We start from the raw sequence: 23,328 nt of genomic DNA on the forward strand, positions 1-23,328 counted from the left end.
CATTACGTGTGTGAGCTTCCGATGTAAATGTCTTACACACGTAAGTAATAATATCTATCGCCTGTGGAAGAAGGAACGAAGATCGAGTTCAACGTCCCATCGCCCTGAGGTCATTAGAGACGGAACACAAACTCGGCATGTGTCAAGGATAGGGAATGAAACCGACTGTGGCGTGTTAGAGGGACTATCCCGAGATTTGTCTGGAGCGGTTAAGGGAAATTAAAGAAATCGTAAATATGGATGGCTGGATGCAGGTTTGAACTGTATTCGTACCGATTACGAGTCGATTGTGACAACCATTGCGACAGCTCACTCGGTTTTCCCTCGTACGCCAGAACCTATTCTAGCACGTTCTGTAAAAAGTATCATAAATAATGGCTCTGAGCACTATGGGACTTAACATCTGAGGTCATCAGTTCCCTGGAACTTAGAACTGCTTAAACCTAACTAACCTAAGGACATCACACACATCCATGCCCGAGGCAGGATTCGAACCTGCGACTGTAGCGAAGTATCATCAAGAGTACACTGTACAGCTTGGAGGGGGTAATGATTTTGTTACAGAAACCTGAAATTTTGTATGTTGTTATCAAATCAGTTATGTATTTGGGAGCAGATAGTGAATGATGCATAGACGAAATTTCCCAGTAATCATCCATTTGATTTCTTCCATCCTTGTAGGCAATTTTCCCCTCTCAACATCACCCACAGTATACTGTGAAGGGCAAAAATTACGCATAGAAAATACTACTGACGAATCTGAGCAACTTGAGATTTCTAAACGGAGCAACCAAGTAACTGAGGATGTCATTAAATACTGTGAATTCAAATATACAATTCTCGTATCGGGATACAAGGCAATTTTAAGGGAACATTATAGTGAAGACGAAATGTTTCATTAAGTATCCCAGACACAGGCACAAATGTGCTAAATCAATAAATTATAAACTTTTGTTAATATCTTAGAGTGTGGTTTGCCAGGCATTTGCCTCTAACATATTTTAACAAAATATTGTTTCCCAACTGTCTCTTAAAGGAATTGATGAGAATCCAAAGCATTTATGGTGACTGCACGGACCTACACAAGAAGGTTAGTTTTGTAATGGTGCTGCTAGCAGCTTGCGTTACTGAGCTTCGAGACAAGTCTTCAGATACTAATGTAGTATTATTTCAGGTAAAGCTCGTATATCATTTCAGCTATCTTGTCATATGTTGTCACTTTCTCCGTGTATTTCAGTTGCGAGGCATTTCCTCACTTTTCCATGCACTCTTTGGAGCAGTGTTCATCGTTGAAATCGTACATTCTCTTAATAGAAGTTAATTTTGCTACAGTACATGTGTTACTTCTTGACGTAAGCAATCCATACGTCGAAAACGTTTGTTTAACGTGAGAAGTGTCTATACACATTAAGAGGATATGTAAAACAAAGGAGTGAGACTAAAAGAGTGTACAACATAGTCTGCAACTAATGCATGTATTTAAAATTTGCCATTATATAATTTTCCAGCTGTAATGCTTCAACGTGACATTCTTAAAAGGCTGTGGTTGTTATTATCCAAACATTGCCTTCATATCTAAGATGATATCGGGGATTCAGACGGTGACGGCTATGACGAGGTGATCCTGGTGAAGTAGGGCAGCGTGTTGAGAGGCGCCGGGTAGTCGCGGAGCCAGGTGGGGCCCTCTATGGTGGGGTGCTCGGGGTCCACCTCGTCCCGCCAGCTGCCCTTGGGCAGGTAGATGTCTCGGTCGGTGTTTTTGTGGTAGATCACCGGCGCCACAAGGATGTCTTCGCCCAGAAGGAACTCTGCACAGAAAGGGAACAGCTAGCCACTCATACTGTGCAAATAATTGCTGCGTATTGTAACTTGTAGGGAAATACACAAGTGAGAAAATAATGATTGGAAAATTTTTGTTAATGAATTAAAAATAATAATAACCCATGTTTATGTCCTGTGTGAGCTTCTCGAAACCTCTCACGGACTATATTGCATTAATATATCAAATTCACCAATTAGTAACTTCCACTTTAAAGTCCTCTCAAAAGGAAAGACGTGGAACTAATTTATGCCAGATAGGTGTGCTACATTTTCCGGAAACAATATTTAGCGTGTAACATGAGCCAAGGACAAGATGTAAAAATTTAGGATAGTGTTTAAAATAGTTTTTTCTGCTAGTTGGTACACAGCTGAGGAATATCTAGTTATTCATTCTGACTTGTCTCTCTTAATGTACTTAGCAGACTCATTTGTTTGACAATCACTTATTCAGTCACACCTTCATTTATAATCTTCGCTACCGAAGATGATAAATGAAGGTGTGACTGAATAAGTGATTGTCAAACAAATGAGTCTGCTAAGTACATTAAGAGAAGAAGAGACATGAAGTATGTGCGGTGGTTTACACTAACACAAGTGAAGCGACTTGTAAAACCATAATCTTTAATATCTTTATCTGCACATTGCTTAATGTTGTTTATATTTTACGTCATCTAGTATAAACTTGTAAACAAGAAGGAAGAGTGCTGTTTTTAAATAGCAAATGCATCCTCAATTGTATTAAAACTCTGTTGTTTAATTTATGTAGGTACCACAAAATATACGCCATTGCACTGGTATTTTTCAAAGAAAATAGTTACTTTCATCAATAGTAACAGATGCGCGATTTCTATACCCAACTACATGTCGTACATTTCCACAATAGAAATTAAAAAGGGCCAGATACGTAACCCCTTCACTAGATAATAAGATAATGTGTGAAAATAAAAGATAATGAGGTTTGTTGTAAATTTCATTCGAAATGCTAGAGTTTCCAAAACTCTTGCTTAATTGTACAGAGGAGCTGGTTGCATTTAACAGAATGTACCTGTACTTCTAAATCTCTACAAATACATAACATTTACACGACAATTACTTTGTCCCAAATGCTGTAATTGTGCCATTCAAAGTTCAGCAGAATCTGAATGTTATTTTCAGCAACAATAATCTATCAGGAGACAATGTACTCGGAAATAAACGAAAGAACTGCAGTATCTGTAAAGGGAATGAGAGAAATTGGAGTGTAGACCAATACATTAGTTCTTAGGTCTGCAAAACATGCAGAGCTAAACTCTATTATGTTATCTACTTTTGACACCACATTGATATCCAGCTGGAGTTTACACACAAGTGTATCAGTCATTGTACGAACACTAGTGTCTACTTATGGAGCTACCAACACATTTTTGCATATGTGAAAATGGATTAAAGAAGTGATTGTGAGAATATGGCATGAATTGTTTGCTTCGAACTAGTGCTGTAGAGTTACTGTCTCCACTGATATTAAGGCTGATATTAAAAGTTCCGTTGTTTTATTATGTTGTCGACGAACACGAACCTTTTTAAACTGTCTTTAGGAAGGGAATATACCAACTGATATTCTTTAGTGTTGTCAGTAGAATGAGCATGACGAAAGGGAACTGAAATAATATGGGTGATACCGTCTAAATGAAACAACTTGTGTGACCCTGGCTGCTTATATTCGTTGCACATATCGGGGTGTCACAAACTGAATTCGTGTCCTGACCCAGAAAAAGTACAGCCGCCATACAAGATGAATAAGAATCAATTTCTACTACAGGAGTTTAGAGCAGGGTGAAGAGTGTAACGTACATTCTGTCCATATGCATTTCATGCATTTGTGTTATTAGTATCCTCTCTATACTCCACGTTGTTCTTTGTGGGTAATGCATGTGTCAGCGGGGGAATGTGGACTGAGAGTAAATCGAAGAAAGGCGAAAGTAATGTGATGCAGCAGAAATGAGATCAGCGAGGAACTTAATATCAGAAGTTGAGATCACGTAGAAGACGAAGTGAATGAATCTTGCAGGCAGGCAGGCAGAGCAAGGATATGAAAAAAAAAAGACTAGCATTGGGCAAAATGGCATTCATGGCGTAGAGAAATCTACTAGAAGTATTACACATAGGTCTTAATTTGACGAAGAAATTTGTGACAAAGTACGTTTGGAGTACAGCACTGTATGGAAGCGAAGTACGGAAAGTGGGAAACGCTGAACAGAAAGGAAGCGAAGCATTAGCGATAGGGTGCTACAGAAGAATGTTGAAACTTAGGAGGAATTGTAACGTAAGGAATGAGAGGGTTTTCCGCAGAATCAGTGAGGAAAGGAGTATATGGAAAATACTGACAAGAAGAAGGGGCAGTATGACACGCCATCTTTAAGACATGCAGGAATAGCTTCCATTGCGCCAGAGGGAACTGTGGAGGTTAAAAACCAAGACAGAAGTAGGAATAGACCTCGAAAATAAATTAGGACTTAGCTCGTCATTGCTACTCTGAGATGAAGGGATTCGCACAGGAGAGTAACAGGCTGATGACTCGAGATGGAATGTTTGGTACAGGAGAGTGACAAGACTAATGTCTCCAAGGAAAAATAGGCAAGAAAGACCCACTAGCTGATTCATAGTAGAAACACTGATCTATAGACAGGACATTATCTCAAATGTTGTGCCTACTAAAGTGGTGAACTCCTCCCATTCATAAAAACTGCCCGTCCTGGCACTTGGTAACAATCTGCTTTGAGACTAGGAAAAGTTTAACGCTCAATTCGAATCTGAAATTTTCTTACAGCAGTCAGTTGCTTTTTCTCGCCTAAAATAGCAATGCCACCAGGACATTAAGATTAATTTTAAGTGTTAAAGCAATGATCAAGTTTTCTCCTCCAAGAACTGTGAAATGGTCAACTTTGTTCATATCACTGGAGAAGAAAGAGAATAATCTGCTGAGAGAGAGACCAAACAGAAACTAAGGTATCAGCCAACAGAAGTCTAATGTGCAGCAGATGACAACAGCGCCTTACAAATCAGATTTAAAACACTTCGTAATTCACAGAATTTTATCTTAGATCTGGGAAGAGAGCTTCACAGTTTGATTGAATTTAGATGTATAATGCGTTACATTTGCTTGTAGGTGATGTACATTTATTGTGAAAGTATGACAAACAAATCTGTCACGCAAACGTGGTGAGTACTTTAGAATGCAGGAAGGCAGATAACACACACTGGTGGGACAGAGAAAGTCTGCGCTGGTACCTGAGTCGATGGTCTGTGCCGTGGAGTCTGTGGGGTCGAGCCACCAGATGGGCAGGTTGACCGGCGTGCCGTCCTCCACCGCCTTCTGCATCAGCTCCAGGATGCGCGGCGCGTACTTGGCGTGCAGGTCAGTCAAGTTGCGGGCGATCTCCAGCGTCTGCAACACGGTCGCTAGTGACAGCCTTCCGTAAAGTGTCTACCTGCTGGAAGCAAACCTTAGGAAGTACTCTGGAGCTAACGAGAAGTCTCGCTCGATTTTTATATTCTCATTTGAAATTTAGATATCTGTAAAATCTTCAGTAAGAGTGACACTTCTCTGAAGAGAGCAATGAAACTAGTCTGACATGAGGAATGGCTACATCTTCTCAAGTTGGCTCAAAGATAATAACGCCTAGGTGCTCACAATACCATTTCCATACGCGACGCAGTATCACCGCAGTCAGAAGAGAACAGAGTTTATTGGGCTATCCACAACACCGCTTTTCTGTTGTAGACTAGCCGAAGTTGTCACACCTGCGGGCCGCCAGCGTAACTGGCAGTCTGTACAATTTTTTGACGTTTGCAGACGGCATCAAGTGTACAGAAATTTTCAACTCCGGCTACTTAGCCAAATAATACACACCTCCTGCCTTTCCCATTAGTTTCGTTTTACCAAATTTGCAACTCCAGCACGAAAACTTCCAGAATCAACTGCTTACTGTGTCCATCTCCAGGTCTTCCTCTACAATTCTTGCCCCACAATTCGCTCAAGTACTAAATTGGTGATTTCTGTATGTCTCCAAATGTGTCCTCTCAATCGACCACTTCCATTAGTCAAGGTATGCCATAAATTCACTTTCTCCACTATTCAGATCAGTACCTCTTTACGTAGGTTACATTATCTACTCATATAATCTTCACACCCCTTCAGTAGCATCACATTTCAAAGCTTCTCTTCTCTTCTTGTCTGAACTGTTTATCTTTCGCGTTTCACTTCCGTACAAGGTTACACTCAAGACAAATGCCTTCAGGAAAGATATCCTAACACTTAAAATAACTGTCGATGTTTTTCAGAAATGCTTTTCCGTCTATGGATAGTTTGCATTTTACATCCTCTCTCTACTTGATCCGTCATGCTATTTTACTGCCCAAATCGCAAGACTCATCTACTATTGTTAATTTCCCGTTCCCTAATATACTTCCCACAGCATCACATGATTTAATTCGTCTACATTCGATATCCCTTGTTTTGCTGTTGTAGATGTTCATCTTATATCTTTATTTCGAAACACTGTCCATTCCTTTCAACTGCTCTTCCAACTCCTTTGCAGTCTCTGTCAGAATTACAATATGGTCTATAAAACTTAAAGTTTTTGTTTCGTCTTCCTGAAATTTAATTTATTTTCCAAATTTTTCTTTGTTTTCCTTTACTGCTGGCTCGATGTACTAGTCGAATGTACACTATTACGAACCATTACTTAAAGTTCATGCCCCTCGAGTCTTATAACGACCGTCTGGTTTCTGTTTCGCTCCCTGTATTTCACCCTTAATACGTTCAGAATTTCGAAGAGTGTAGTCCAGTTGATATTGTCAAAAGCTCTCCCCATATCTACAAAAACTATATCGTCGCTTTGCCTTTCCTTAACCTAGTCGTTTCTTCTGCAGTCTGCAGTCAAACATAAAAGATACTGAATGTAATTCACAACTACTAAGGTGACAGCCTTAAGTACATTAGTAGCGTCCAAATAGATGGCTGAAAGCCTGCAATTGGTCCCGAGTCACTCGATGCCTCGCATGTCAACGTGACACGTTATCTATTTAAATTGTAATTCGATAACAATCCACAGGGGAGTCCAATCGCAAGCAAGGAATTAGCTGTTTAGCGGGCTATTACTAATAGAGGAAACAGAAGAATGCATCTTGTATTAGGTGTGAACGCACCTCGTTGTCGTAGTCCCACGGCGTGTAGGAAAATTTCACAACAGGCATGAAGACTGTGGCTTCCAGCCAACGCAGGAACAGATCGCTGGATGCCGGCTTGCCGTTCTGAACTGAACCGCCGATCATTTCCGGCAACACGAAGGGGTGTCCGACCAGGTTGATCTGCAGCAGCTTGGGAATGAGCGTGTCGTAGCCGCCGTGGCCCGACCAGGCGTTTAGCACGATGTCCATGAGGAAGAAGTTGGGCAGCTTCTGGCTCTCCACACCCGTCTGTATCGACACCATGGAGCCGAACTGGGCGATCGTCTGCGCGAATGCGTCAGAGTAGGCTATCGGGCTGACCTCCTTGGGCTCTATGTTGGCCGGCTGCGGCAGGTAGTCCACCTCCCCAGCGGTGAACTCGAATCCGTCGATACCAGACTCGTTGCGAAGCGCCTGGGAACAGTGAAGAACCAATATATTAGGAGACAAAACGGAAAAAGCTGACCTACCTAACATCGTGTTGGTCCTTCTTTAGAGCCCAATACAGCTCCTGTCATACATTCGATACCTCCATAGTAGGTTTCGAGAGGTTCGTGCCACCAGATCTCTGCATTCAGTGCCCTACAATTAAGGATCTGTGGTTGGCGGACGAGGAAGAGACACCCGTTAGCGCCACAGAAGTGATCCAGCAGATCAGGCGAATCTTGTGGCCAATACATTAAGGGGGGTAGGACGTCAAACCGGCCGACTTGGAGCAGGAGAGGCAACACAGGACATTTTATTTTTTACTGTCTACACTTTTACAAATAAATTCATAAAACTTTGTCAGCATGACCAGGAAGGATTCAGGATTCGCACCCATAGCAGTGAAAGTGCAAAAACATAACAAAACAGATTTTTGTTAGCTATGAAATTTCATCATTTTTTCACTTACTGTTGGCTGCATTTGTTGCTGTAGGTACATTTTTCTTCACAAGTTTCTTTGATGAATTTTGCACAGCATACAAACCATACTTACAGGTGTATGAAACACTAGAATTTTCCCAATCTATTAAAAACTGTGGTGGAAATTGAGATAATTAACTATAAAATTTGATTTTTTTCTAAACATAAAGTTTAAAACGTAACAGCTCATTAATTTTTTCATAAATTAAATAGATTCTAGAGTTTCAGACATCTGTAAGTATGGTTTGTATGCTGTGCAAAACTCATCGAACAGTTTCTCTTACTTATGAAGAAAAGTGTACCTACAGCAACAAATGCAGCCAATAGTAAGTGAAAAAATGATGAAATTTCACATGTAAAAATAATTATTTTGTTATGTTTTTGAACTTCCGCTGCTACGAGTATGAATCCTGAATCATTACTGGCCATGCTGACAAAGTTTTATGAATTTACTTGTAAAAGTATAGACAGTGGAAATTAAAATGTCCTGTGGTGCCTATCCCGCTCCAAGTCGGCCCGTTTAACGTCCTACCCCCCTTAGCGTGAGTTCTGTACCATGCGCCTCAGGTCACTACAGTGTGGTACTGAATATGTTACACAAGCATACAGGAGGAATGCCATCGCCGTCTGGGAAGGTATAAGGCATGAAGCAGTTCTATTCACGAACGAGCAGCTGTTAAATGGATTAAGGCGTATCTAGATCTGGAGACACCCTTCCCAAGTGTAACAAGGAAAGTAATTCACCTGCCCATTTCAGACGTTTCCTTTGGTCCACAGTGTAATCTCCACGATCTGTTGCTAAATCTGAACCTCAGTACGAAGGATGTGCAGACGTCAGGAGCCACTGGACATGGAGATAACTCAATGGCAACAGTTCAATATTTGTGCCGGACCGCGCCTCGAATCTGGATTTCCGACCTTAGGCAATCTGTAGCTTTAATCGCTCCGGCTATCCGAGCATGCTCTACGATCGATCAACATTCTCAACTTATCGCACACTACTGACTAGCAACCCTGTCCATTTACCTCATACACAGCTTCTTGCATTCCTGCGAGAGGTTCAGATCCTATTGAGCATCGGCACTAAGGGTATCATAGTAATGAACCTCACAGATATACTACATAATATGAGTAGACACCATATACATTATTATATATTTATGCCAACAGGCGGCATACAATTGGGCTGTTGTCGAACGCATGCTGTCTCCTTTACGAAGCCCTAAAATAGAAAGTCACTTGGCATGAGACCAGAAGGGCTCCGTATCCATTTATAAACATGTCAGACCAGACACCACTTTTTTCGAGAAAACGGCAGTAAATCTCAGTATTTCGGGGGAGGTTCCGACGGTAGGCGCAAATGGACAATGAGGTAACTCAATGGTGAAAGCTAAAATTTGTACAGGAGAGGGAAAAAGGCAGCTGACGTCGTTAGCTCTGTCGAAATACAGATGTCTGTGATCTTGTCTTATATGATATCCCCATGAGAATGCGCAGTGGGTCAGAACCTCTTGCGACGATGTTCCAGGATGTTCCGTAAAGAACCGGAATATTCCGAAATGTTCGGGAATAGTCTGGAACATTTTGGAAGATTCCAGAATGTTCGGAAACATCCCTGAACATTCCCGAACACTCTCGAGTGTTGTGCAATGTCCAGGAAGATTGTGGGCTATTCTAAGGCTTTTTGGTGAGTTCCTGAATTTGTCACTGTTGGGGCTACTCCGAATATCAGTTTCTTATTAGTTACAAAGTTAGGAACCGAAAAAGTAGTGTAGTGTGTGAATAAAAACACACAGTGAAGCGTGAGTACTTAAAATGATACGGTAACCGAATATAAATGGAAACGAAAATGTGAAAAGTGTGTAATTATACTTACTGCAGTTGTTAATAAAAAGTTGATTGCATTTTTATATTAGGCAGTGTCCAAATTTCGAAGAAAAGGAGATCTTACCAGTTGTGAGGCTAAACGGCGAAAAAAAAAGAACAATGAAGAAACGAAACAGACGAAGAGCGCCAAGCACATTTAAGTTCCCAACGAACGACGATAAGCAACGTGAGAACCAGAGAAAATGAAGAACAACGAAATGAGCAGACTGGAGAAATATGAATTGCCAGAAAGTAGTGCAGTGAGTTAACAAAAACAAACAGTGAAGTGTCAGCAAAGTGGTACAGTGACTGAATATAAATCTTACTAATCAGGCGACCGGCCTCATAGAACTCAACAGTGATTTCTGCAACATTGCCACTCTTGAGGACGCACTCATCGACCAAATTTAACATAATATGGTTCACGACTGTACTAATCCGGACGTGCTATTTGGTAACTAAAAATAATATTGTCGACGTTATCAACTTTAAGATTAAAAAAAAAAAATTCCCGGTGAAGAGAGAATATACAAATTGAACTCACGATGGTAAAAGTTGAAGAAAATGTGAGCTTCCTTATAGTATTTCTAAACTCTTTTCCAAATGCCACGAGTGCCATTACACTGCCTTCGACTTAAAACTGGGTCTCCGATCATACTACTCAGAAATCTCAGCTCACCAAAACTGTGTATGGGAACAAGGATGATCGTGAATCAGCTATCGAATAACATCATGGAAACCGAACTTAGGACTGGGAAGTACAAAGGACACACAGTATTTGTCCCAGAACACCACTGATCTCAACTGAACTGCCCTTGCAGTTTAAAAGACTCGAATTCAAAGACTCCAGTAATGTAGAGCAATACGTTCTAGTAGATCCCGCCTGCATTACAACTACATACGTTTGCTTATATACTCACCAAGAGTCGGTTCGTCCACCAGGATACTGCATCAGGATTGGTGAAGTCGACAGCGCCAGCAACTTCATTCTGAAACTTGGTCTCGGTTTTACCATTCGCGTTGGTCACGAAGTAGCCTTTCTCCAGTGCCTCGGAGTAATACGGCTCACAGCCTTTGTTCACAAAGGGATGATTCCACAGCACTACACGGAACCCCAGATCGTGAAGATCGTCAGTGAGCTTCTTTATGTCGGGAAACTTGGTGGTGTCAAACGTCTGGCTTCCGTAACAGGTCTCCCACTTTTGATCAATTTCGATGTGGCTCTTGTTGAAACCATGGGCAATCACCTCGTTGGCGAGTTTCCGCACCGACTCCTCATTAGTGTTTTTGCCGTATCGGACCAAGGTAGCCCAAACGGGACTCAGCACCATGGAGTCGTCTGGGATTGCAGTCGGCTTGCCTAGGTAGTTTTGGACAGCAAACTCGTGGGCCTCCCTGGCGTCCTCGAATGAACACAGGTCAAACTCCAGCAGGTTGTCGGCTCGATCGGCTGGGTACGGAGACTTGTTCTCAGCAGTAAAGCAGATAGCATTTACTGACTGGTTTGTATTCTGGTTGATGAAAAGAGGGACGTTCGAATGAACGTAGACGAATCTGCCGTCGGAGAAAAGCCAGTAGCGCACGGCAATACCAGCTTGTATGCTTTGGTCTGTAATGTACGGGAAGTTCTCGTACTTGGTATCCTCGATGAGAAACTTTTGCTCTCTCTTCTCGATCCCGCCATAGATGTGGCTGGTCAAGTGGTTCTGACAACTGGTGAGCACCGTCTGGGGTGTGCTGACCCACTGCCGGACACTGAGGCAACGACCTTCTCGTCCTTGGCGCCGGAAGGCGATTTTATGGTCTCCAAAGTAGAAGGATTCTCCATTAGTGCCTCTCACATGACGTGGCGCATGTGAGCGCTGCTCGCTACTTATTGGGATGTAGCCGATTTCCACTTCGTTGCCATCTGCAACAAGTAAATAAGCAAACAGTGCCTTCAGAAATAGATCCTTATTTTTAGAATATTAGTGGGAATGCAGATTGGTGAGTTTCTCTAGCCTAGCGTCTCGCACAAGCTTTCTAACATAATAACAGCGGTATTTACATGTGTATCAAGTGGCGCTTCGTTATTCACATTATGGATTTATATCATTTTTAATAAGTGAGGGGACACCTTACAGTGAAACTGACATCAAAATGTGGTTAGGCGTGGTTAGACATGTTGCTGCCGATAATATCAATTATTTTGCTTAGCTGATACGCTGAAAATGGAAGAAACTGAGAGATACTGATAATAAAATTAATGCTGGAAGACATATTAAACATTAATATCAAATTAGTTCACAATATCGGGAGGTTACATTTTGTTCACCAGCAGTAAGGAAAGTACTGACATGACGTATGCGAATCTGTAATTACGAAAACAAATAAAATTTTCAAGACAAATTCAACTGATTATTGTTATGGATTAGGCGGAAGTAAAGAATTGTGCAATCGAAGTAGATTTTATACTTCTTTCAGAAAACCAGTTTTGAGATTTAAATTAGCCTAAACCATGGTACAATATGTTTAGACAGGAGAAATGAAACTGATACAAAATGAAAACAGAGCACTTTTTAGACAGGAAAAAATCTTGAGGTACTGTGGACTTGGCTATATTTGTCATAAATATCAGTCATCTGAGGATTTTAGGAAGTTAACCTACATTCACACGTATGACACAAGAGCTACTTGTTAATGTTCCAGTACCTGAAAAAAATTTCATAGCTGTATATTTCAAAGCCTGCAAATAGAGATCATCATGTACTGTCTCTTTGCTGGATTGAGTCATTCTGCAGACAAGAATAAAACTGTGAAACCACGTAGTATATTAAGAATGGGAAGCTGTCAGTGGTAATAATTTTAATGGGAGCTTCTTGCTGGAGTTAATATAATATGTAAATATAGGCTGATCTGCTTTTGTCGGTACGTTCTTTGTTACCTTCAATTACAGACGGACATTTCCCAGTATTGATACCGCCTTGCAATCATTTTCCACGAAGTGTGGTTTGATTAGGTCGAATCGGTGCGAATAGACCGTTATCTCCATACTGGAAGCATCAATATTTTCTGTCGTTGAAACAATAAACTCAAGAATGTATTGTTTTCATGCGTAGTGGTTGGTCTCCCTCGTACGTTTACCTGAAGGTATCGCTGGGTGTCAGCACAGATCAGGTCGTTTGGTTACGCTGCAAGTACAGAGTGGCGACTCTGTTACAGCTGATATCAGCGAGCCGCGCGGCAGCGGCAGCGGCGGCGGTCGCCGGCCACTCACCTTTGTGGGAGAGTATCTGGACGCGGCCAGCAGCCTCGTCGTAGCGGGTGCTGAGGCTGGCTGCGGCGGGAGCCACCAGCAGGCAGAACACTACCAGCAGCGGCACGGCGGTCGCGGTCACAGCTGGAGGCAGAGGAGAGTGGCGAGTCGTCAAGCCCAGTGCATTCACAGCAACTGCCACAAAAACACCTGGCATTTTGATCCCACTGTTCCGCGTTATCCGGCGAGGAAACGAGGGACAATAACATCTCTGGGATCAGAAAGTTTCCTAGGTGAAACAAATACACTGGTCTGCTTCACGTGGACGCCCCCTTGAGTATGATGCGCTCATTAGTTGCCCTGCGGTCCCTCTTGGAACCATGGCACACTCAGGAACCTCGAAGAATCCCATATGATCCTAAACCGGTCTACAGTATCATCTGCAGTCAGACGCCCTCGGTCGGACCCCCTTGGGACTACAACACCCACAGATTCTTGCGTGAATATTACTAGAACTTGTGTTTGACCAGAAAACAAAATATTAACAATATCATCTGTAATTTCCTGTGTTAGTCTAGGGATGAAATGGCGCCTAGGTTACAACCCGGTCTCGAATCGTCAATAAGTGACGTCCTCATATTAATAGCAATCCCAACGTAAGAGCAACAGGACATGGTTTGAACACAAAAAAGACTACGCTCAGGCGCTATGTTCTTGGCTGACAATCTCGACCTTTGTGCATTAGGAGTTTATTTCTACACGAAAACTACAACACTCGCTCACCAAGTGTTTGGTTCGAATTTCCCATGTCAGTGTAACAGAGTATAATATAGACCGAAGTACGATAACGGTGTGTCATGTAAGTGCTTGTCTGCTGGTCGAATATATTCAGGATATTTATAGAGAAGTTAGACCTCATACATACCATCATTAAGACGAAGACATATCGACCTATGTACTGAATTCAAACTAGTGTGCGACTGGCCACGATAGAGACGATTATTACAAATTTAGTCTCGTTGTTAGCTGTATATCAAAAAGGCGCACACTTAAAGAAATGACTGACTTTTTCTAGGTTTCAACATGACGTTCTGTTTTAGAATGATGTCTCTTATCTTTTATTTATCTTTTGTACGATAGATTAGAATATATCGCATTTGAGAAATATGTTTCTGAGAACACATAATATTACATCATATGTTCCTGATTTATGAGAACCTTCGTAACAGAATTACACTGCAGAACCACGTATATCCATCATTCCCCTACTCCTCCAATAGTCCCCTGATTCTGTAAAATATCTCGTAACAGCAGGTCAGTCTAATTCTTCCTGTATCGGTCATAAGTATGGAAGATCGATATGAGTATCCATTGAGATCGCACATAATCCAATAAAAAGATGAAACATCTGAAGTGCTGTATTCCAACTAGTACCCGACCTACCATGACAGAGATTCTAGTTACACGATTTTGTAGTACTGCATTTTAACGAAACCGAAGTCGTCCTACCCTTGGTGTGAGTTCCAGGTTACCTGGTATTACAGTATAACAGAATAGAACAGAAAATATGGGTGACTTACTTAATTTGGCCATTAAAAGGCGCCTTTAAGAGACTGTGCCACACATACTTGGCTGCTTTCCGTTTTGTATGAGAAACATTTGACTCTACATACCTCTGACTAGGGGCTGTATGGATAGCGATCCTGTACCTCCCTAAACATCGTTTAAAACTGGATATCGCTCATAGACGTTTCCGAAGCTTAAAAGGAGCATTAAAAAATTTCCATTTCTTCCCGTAATCCAATGGTAACCAAAGGGAAATACCTGTAGTAAACTATTCAGTGGCGAATGTCTAAAATAGTGTCTTACTTTATTTTTCTATCGCATTTCTTAGCTGCATAGAAATGAGGTTTCCGTTCACGTACTACCTGCTCATTACTTTCTTAAAATTATCCATCGTGAGAACTGTTACTAGCCTTATGAAATAATAAATGCACTTAAGACCCGTACTTGTGCAGGTTAGATATAAAAGATTTTAAGAAATCACTACATGAACTAAATGCATCGAAAATGTCTTTCAAAAACAGTGAAATACTAAGCTAGAAATAAACCCTAGAATCCAAGCGGTACAGTAATCTACAACAGTGCCACCCACAGGGGGCGTGAGCTCACCTTGAACCATCCTAGAGCTCGCTGTGAGGTGCACTACTGCTGCAGCTGATCTCCTGGCGTGTAGATTCAATACATGGCTTATATATAAGTGAAAGTTTGTCCAAAACTGCAAGTCACTTGCACATGAAGGACGCTATTATCATCGCCATGTTTTACGATGAACTCTTAAAATGCGAAACCTCTCGAATCACGTCTTGTCGCACTCGGAGATAACTTATCAGTATAATGTAATACTTAACATGGTCTAAAAAGTGCTTTATTGTTTGCTGAAAGATAAAAGATCGTAAAGATATAAATAATTTACTCTTTGTTAACACAAAGATAAAATAACTATTATCCGAACGAAGGAACGCAGTATTGTGGTTTCTTTAGTGGGGTAAAGTTTCAGCTGGCGTGACATCAGAATCATTTTACGTTTTGTCTCTTCATTTGCATTAAACGGAATTTACACATGATAATGTGTAATAACTTATTTTTATACTTACGATGAGTACAAAATTCCAAATAAATTATTATTCAAAAATTTAGATCGAACAAATGGGTAATGTAAGCCAATGAAAACGCTAAAAGTAAGTAGAAATTGGATGAAGAAAGTAAGTATAGCGTAAAATGTATTAGAAATAAAACTGATGGACATTGTAGACACTTACCAGATTAGCTTTGTTCTTTGGTTTCTCGCTGTATTCTCTCTTAGACAATCAGCAACTCGCTATGTATCCAAATGCTACTCAATTTAAAATAAAAATGTAAGAAGATAGTGATTACATGAAGTGTGAAACTGCTAATATGTGTTGTGTAGTTATTTGTGCTGGCATCATGGCAGATGCCAAACTTCCTGAAGGTGATTGATGTAGCTCTATACATTTTGATCGGTGAATCAGGGGCAAATAATAAGAGGCTGCCAGAAGACGTCCTCGGGGCAGTAAGGGTCAGTTCCAGAGAAATGTAGGGAAACATAATTCAATGTAGGAAGAACGTCTTATTTTAGAAGACTAACTGGAGTAAGGCGTAGCTACATCATTTACAGCTTTATATGGCTTAGAGAGACACTGTTACATAGTATACACGCTTAGGACTTATGAGGTTAAATGGATACAACACGGGGAGCATAAGGTTACCCACGACTTGTACAGAAACCAGAATGTAGTTACAAGAGGTGAAGCATAAGAGGACAGGAACGGACATAGAGCAGAGGTGGGAGTGGGACAGAGTTGTAGCTTATTTCCCATGATGTTCACTAAATTATAAGTCGACTATGTGGGAATATAAATACGAAAATAATTCGAGAGGAATAGTAATTTCAAGGTTGGTCTGTCATAGCGAAATCCATTCAGAGGTAGCCAAGTATGTGGAAGATTAGCTAAAAGGAACGAATAATATATTGAAAAAGATTATAAGATGAACACAAAAGTAAAACTGGGATAATGGAATTCAGCTGACTCAATCAGAGGCCACTGTGTGAATTCGGTTACGAAGCGAGACACCAACAGCTAGTAGTCGAGGTATGCTATTTCGTTAGCAATATAACTGACGACGTAGAGAGGGTAAAAAACACAGTCACAATAACGAGGTTAATGATTCGGAAAATAAGAAATTTTCTTACATTCGATATAGATTTAAATTTTAAGATGTCTTTCCGCAATGTATCTGTCTGTTGGGTAACCTTGTTAGAAAAGTGAAACGTGGGTCATCAGCTGTTCAGACAAGAAGAGAATAGCACCTACTGAGTTAATGTGATATAGAAAAATGCTTAAGGCTTCATGGGTTCACTGGTTAACCAATGAATAGATACTGTGAAGAAATGGATATAGAAGAGTATTATGGTACAAAGTGACTAAACAGAGTGTTGACAGCACAGATACTAGGATGAATTTTAAAATTTTTCTTCAGAACTGAACGTTCAGAGAAATTTCGGGCTTGCCGCCGGATCTCGTTCACTACACTGCATGATATTTCGATTGGGCAACTGCCAGTCATCTTAAGACGAATCATCGAGCCTTTGACATCATGGAATGTAGGAAACAACACGAAGCCTTGAGTACGGAAAGCAGATTTAAATGGATGTAGCTTACCGTAGTTGTGTAGAGATAAAGACATCTACATAGGGTACATTAGTGTAGAGACCTGTATCAAATCAGTCTGCAGATTTTAGGCCACAGCGACAACAACGGGGAGCTACAACATGGTAGCTACTGCTTTGCCATGTATATATGCATTTACTTAATTTATTTCAATAGTAGTTACAGTCTCCTTACCACACGTTGAAATATACAAGTATAATGAATTGTTGAAAATATGACCCATGTAATAGAGAATTGGGACTGTTACACACCTGAGTAAAAATTATACTTATAATAATAAATGGATAACGCAGTGATCATACGAGTAACTGTAATATCACACAACACTACAGCTCTTGGACATGGATATTCTAAATAAATCACAGAGACTTTCACACCAAGATTCGTTGGCTACGCAGTAATGCCACAGAGACTTTTCGGCCGCTCGTGAAAATGTTTGCCAGCCTCTGCGATCGAAACGCATGTGAGATGAGACGTCACTGGGTCTGAACGTATCATGAATATTTCAGACAACAAATTCGGTCCTTTATGCCATGGGACTCATTTATCCACTCTGATCAGAACTGCTCTTTCAGGTCATCTCTTACATCGGACAAGGGTTTCACAAACTCAAAACTCTTTTTCATCATAGTCATCTAAGAAGTAACTATGTTTTAATATGGCATACAGTAATATCGTCGTATAAATAGAATTAAAAATGATCTGACCGTATGTAGAGAGAAACTGAATAAACAGCACTAACTTAAGGCTAACAAAATTTATAAGGTACTTCAGTGCCTCTGTTGCTAAGAAAACCAGTGTAATGTTACTGCGGACATGTTCCTCGGACATCCACTGTGGCAGGGAGCAACTCTCAATTCAAATATCCTGCCCTGTACGGGAATTACATAACGTGTGTGCGAGTACAGGTTTGTGACGCAGCAACGGCTACATATGGATAGCCACAGCGGATAATGCAGCCGCCAGCATAAAGCTGGAAATTCGTGATTTCATGCATATAATGTAATTAAAATTAATAATAACAGGAAAAATTATTTGCTGAGGTAAGGTATACGGATCAAAAGTAGACACTGTTGTTGCCTCAGCAGATATACCACTAACCATCATTGCAAGCTGGAGATGATATTCAGTTTTCTGATATAAAGTGGGATGTCATTCCAGAGTCTTAAAATGCTACTGAAGAGTACATCGAGAAAGCGGGTGAGTAATGAAGTGGAAGAGGATTTTGTTCTGATGGGATCGAGTATTTCTACTATGAGGGACAGTGGCATATGATAAGACAGCAGAGCAGACGGAGTGTATGGAAGTTTCTTTTCCAAGTCGATAAAGAAGAGATTTTTTATATTTTTCTAGTGCTTGGTGAGCAGTTGACACCTTTTTGCACACTGCCAGTATGTCCACAGTCCAACTTAGCTTCTTATCTATTATTACTCCTAGGCTCTTTGCTGAAGGAGAGAAGTTGATATTTGTACTGTTTATCATTATAGTTGGTAGGGATACCCGATATTTCGGGCTAATGACACTAGTATGACCTAGCATTTAAGCTTGTGTTTTGATTGAATTCAGCTTTAGCACTGTATTCTGTACTCATTTCAATAGTTCACACAGGCCTGTATTGAAATTCTCGATGGCTGTTTTAGATTTATTGGTTTCGCACTTAGATACAACCGGAGATTTATTTATTTATTTATTTTTTATCGTATGGAATTACATACGAACAGTAACTAGCAATTGTGGATTACATAGGTTTACAAAATTGTACAAAAATATATTAATTTCATGATTTATAATTTAAAAAATAAGTCTATGAATTAATATCTAGTTTCTTGATCCATTCAAGGGCTGCCTCTGTCACTTCAAAAAATCTTCCGGTCCCATGGCAGGCTCTTCTGCTACAGCTTGTTGCATTGTGATGGATCGTCTGGTGTTCATTTCCAGTCACAGATAAAGCCCTTCCCCATCGATAGAGGTTTTCAACACAGACGCCGCGGCCTGTGCGGATCAGATTAATTGTTCTCCAGGCACGTCGTGTTATTTCCATACCGGCTAGTCTCGTGTCAGGTCCTTGGAGGGTCTGATGTTCCTCATGGGCAATAGTGTTCCACATTTCTGTCCACTTTTGGTTGATACTGTAGTGATTCTGCCAGTAGGTCAGATGACTGCCTAGATTTTAATCTGTTCATTCGGAGTGTAGGTACGTCAGAGTGCATTGAAAGCTAGGGGATTTTAAATAATTTTTGGTATTCCTTGAGGAGGGCATTCTGTCTTCGGAGGTCTGGTGGCGCAATGTTGCTTAGAGGTGGTAACAGGTATACAGGAGTAGATTTGATGCAGCCTGTTATTGTCCTCATTGCTGCATTAAACTCCACGTAAATTTTCGTCACATGAGTGCTATTGAACAATACTGGAGCACAGTATTCAGCAATAGAATAGATCAGCCCTAAGGCAGCGCATCGCAGTGTCGTAGCTCTTGCGCTCCATGAGGTACCACTCAGCTTCTGTATGATGTTGTTCTGTGGGCTCAGCTTCGCTGCGGTGTTTTCTATGTAAGAGAGGGTTCTAACAACAGTCACTCCTAGATATTTTGGATTGTCTTGGTGGTGAAGGATCTGACTATTAAAGGTGACATTCAACTTCGCATTGGCCATTCTGTTGTTAAGGTGAAAGCAGCTGACTTTAGTCTTCGTTTGATTTGGTATCAATCTCCACCTTTTAAAGTATTCATCTATTGTGCTTAGATATGCGGATAGGATCTCCTCATCAGCTCCAAGAGTTGTCTGCTGGGTGATCAAGGCCAGATCGTCTGCATAGATGAACTTCCTTGACTCTGATTCAAGGAAGTCAGATGTATACAAGTTGAACAGGATTGGCGCCAAAACGGAGCCTTGAGGAAGACCATTATTAAGTTTCTTCTGTCTGCTTAGTTGGTTGCCAAGGCCTACTTGCTAGTACCTATCAGATAGCATGTTGTTTACGAGCCTGATTGTGGTTTGGCAGTGTATTACACTGACGAGTTTGTACAGGAGTCCTTGTCTCCATATTGTATCATAGGCAGCTGTAACGTCAATAAAAGCCACTGGCGTTTTAAGGTGATGTTGGAATCAAGCTTCTATGCTTGTAGTTAAGCTGAGGACTTGATCTGCGCAGCTTCTGTTTGGTCTGAATCCTGCCTGTTCGATGGGAATAACTTCATGGACCTTTGGACCGATTCGGTTGACAATGACTCCTTCCAAAAGCTTGTAGGAGCAGCTCAGGAGGGCGCTGGACGATAGCTAGCAGTTTTGTTCGCTGGTTTACCTGGCTTTAGTATTGCTACGATATTTGTTTTTTTGAAGGCTTTTGGCATGTTCCCTGATAGCATAATATTAGTGAAGAAACTTGCAAGCCATCTAGGCGTCCTGATACCACAAATTATGAGGAACTCTGGGTGTATCCCATCCAATCCTGGAGCTTTCCCTTTTTTTCATTTCTTTCATTGTTGCAATGATCTCATCTACAGTGAAGTCTCTGGAGTGCTCTGATTTGTTGGGTGTCTTCTGCTTCAGGTTTCTAAGCTTTTTCTTAACCATTCTTTTGTGTGTGGCTTACGTTGGGGGTGCTTTGGTGAGATAAATTATTCTGTTCGCAATCTGGTCTTGTGTTATTCCAGGATCTTTCAGGGTGGGTGGTCGCCTTCCTCCCAGTTTTCTCAAGAGGTTCCTCTCTGCTTGACCTCTCAAAATCAAGACTCTGTTTTTCGCTCCCAGCACTCTTTACGAGCTTTATAAAAGTGTTTGAGTTCTGCAGCAGTTCCGCTGTCATTGGCGGTTAAATAGGACTGATACAATTCTTCGCAGTCATTACTCCAGCCTGGGATATATTCTCTCCGGAATTATCTAGGCATGTATTTTTTTCTGTTGTTAGAACTGCTCTGACGAATCTTTCATAATTTTCACTTAGTGGGAGGAACCACCTGATCACTTTATCAAGTTCTTTGGAGAATTTAGTCCAGTCTGCTTTTCTAAAGTTCCATATTGGTCTAGGCATTGATCTGATTACAGGAATTTGAATTCCTACTTCTAGAATTACTGACCGGTGTTGGCTTTTTGGGAAATCTCCAAGGACTGTCCTTACTATATGTAGAGGTTGTCCCTGGGAGTCCTGTGTTACAAAACATAGATCAGCGTTGGAATCTTTGTTCCAGGCTCCAGATTTAAATGTTCCCTTGTCCTTTGAGCCAAAAACTAGGCTAGGGTTCTTATGTTTAGCTCATGTTTACAGGTCCTCGCCATCTTTTTCAGTGTCGCTGTATTTCCAATTGCTGTGATGGCTGTTGAAGTCGCCAATATATACACTTGGATGCGAGGAAACGGGAAGAATATGAGCTAGCCAGTTACCTGCTGGAGGCTTGTAGACATTTGAAGGGCTCTGAGAGATATAGTCATAAGCCACAACTTTCACGAAATTGAGTTTTTCATGTTGCGGCATTCTTAACAATGTCTTCTTCACAATGTGTTGAAAAATTTCCATGTTACTGCAACAGATGGCAGGCTATGGCGGAGTGCAGTTCTATGCTGTGCTATCTGGAGGTAGTTTCAGAAGATACATAGTCACAAGCCACGGCAAAATGGCAGGTGGGTCGGGAACTTCTGAAGCGTCTTCGGGTCTTCAACGCATATTTGACACAGACAGTAGTGGAAGTGAAGAGCTTCACTCTTTGGAACCTGACAGTGATGAATCTTGGCATCCATCGACCAACAGTTCCAGCTCAGATGATGTTTCAGTAAGTATATAAAACGGTTTATTTCTGATGATTAATTTCCTGGGGCTTGTGAGTTTGTTTCTCTCAACACTGCCAACGCATTTGACAGCCATCCTGTGTGTTAATGATGAAACTTGATGGATACATTTATATTATTGCTTACTGGTGCAATAATGTAGTTTCAAAGGCAAAAGATGTGTAAAAAATGTTTTCTCATTAATGTGATTTCAGCGAAATTTACTGTTTTGTGTGGCTTATGACTTATATCTCACGCAAATTCTTAGACTATTTTGCTCTTCATATTATACATTTAAATAAGTAGAATAATTGAAGAATCACCCAAAAAACCAAAGCCTTCACGGAAAAGAAAGCGAAATATTGATCAGTGGAAGAAAAATAAGGCAAAACGTCGTCGAAATGCTGGTCAGCAGTATAAGTCTTTAAAAACCCACAAGACTGTTTAGGCTGCTACTATAGGAAGTCCCTGTACTTGTTTAAATAAATGCTTCACAAAACTGCTTGGAGAGGAAGAAAACATTTTTCATTAATTTTGGGACATAGGAAACTGTAATGCCCAGAATACTTAGCTGATGAGCTGTATGAAAATGGAACCGAAAATGCGGAGGTTTGTTCATTATTTAAATACAAATGGTTTAATATTTTGTATATTTATTTCATTTTGTTATATTTGTCATAATTTCTTTCAAAGCTATCCAAAAAAGACTTCCAAGAAAATATCATCCAGGGATGTTACATATTCTTATAACGTGAGGGTTGCGGTATAGAAGTCATCATCTGCAAGGAAGCTTTCCTAAGGGTTCATGGCTTACAGATACATGCACGAAGAGTGAGGAATTTGCAACATCAAATGGAGCAGGGATTTGCAGTGCCAAAAGAAGATGGAAGAGGTTTGTATGTTACTCTGTGCTATAAGTTAGGGATCTACTCATACTTCTATTAGGAAGAGGATATAAGCTCATCTGTTTTTTCTTTCAGGAAAACATGGAAACTACCCACATAAATTTCAAGACGAAGCTGTACAAAGTGTTAGAGAGAATTTCTCAACGCCATACCGAAATATAACTGTCATCACAGTAAGCAACAGAACCCCAATAAAGTGTATTTGGATTGTGGTCTCACAACTGCTTCCTTATTTCGAGATAAATACTCAGAATACTGCAAGGAAAAGCAGGTTCCTGCAGTATCTGAAAGTAAATTCAGAGAAATTTTCGTATCTGAATTAAACATAGGCTTCAAACTACGAAAACGTGACACTTGTTCAAAATTTTATGGATTTC

The 23,328-nt window shown here is 40.7% G+C and overlaps 1 protein-coding gene across 1 annotated transcript; it reads right to left on the minus strand.

The window, feature by feature from the left end:
• Positions 1–1,456: 1,456 nt before the first annotated feature.
• LOC126198815 (myogenesis-regulating glycosidase-like) lies at positions 1,457–15,266 on the minus strand. Its single transcript, XM_049935386.1, has 6 exons — positions 15,209–15,266; positions 13,058–13,180; positions 10,722–11,710; positions 7,009–7,443; positions 5,089–5,245; positions 1,457–1,808 (listed from the first exon to the last, which is right to left on the minus strand). Exons 1-6 carry the CDS (start codon positions 15,216–15,218, stop codon positions 1,609–1,611), a joined length of 1,914 nt encoding a protein of 637 aa, XP_049791343.1. The 5' UTR covers positions 15,219–15,266; the 3' UTR covers positions 1,457–1,608.
• Between the last annotated feature and the right edge of the window lie 8,062 nt (positions 15,267–23,328).

The sequence above is a fragment of the Schistocerca nitens genome, chromosome 8, assembly GCF_023898315.1.
Source record: "Schistocerca nitens isolate TAMUIC-IGC-003100 chromosome 8, iqSchNite1.1, whole genome shotgun sequence".
NCBI lineage: Eukaryota > Metazoa > Arthropoda > Insecta > Orthoptera > Acrididae > Schistocerca > Schistocerca nitens.

Bases quoted from the DNA above. Each gene is read 5' to 3' on its own strand.
- LOC126198815 (XM_049935386.1), bottom strand. The intron at 11,711-13,057 runs GTGAGTGGCCGG...TACTTGTTGCAG, and splicing joins CCAGATACTCTCCCACAAAG to ATGGCAACGAAGTGGAAATC. The intron at 1,809-5,088 runs GTACCAGCGCAG...CTTTCTGTGCAG, and splicing joins GGCACAGACCATCGACTCAG to AGTTCCTTCTGGGCGAAGAC.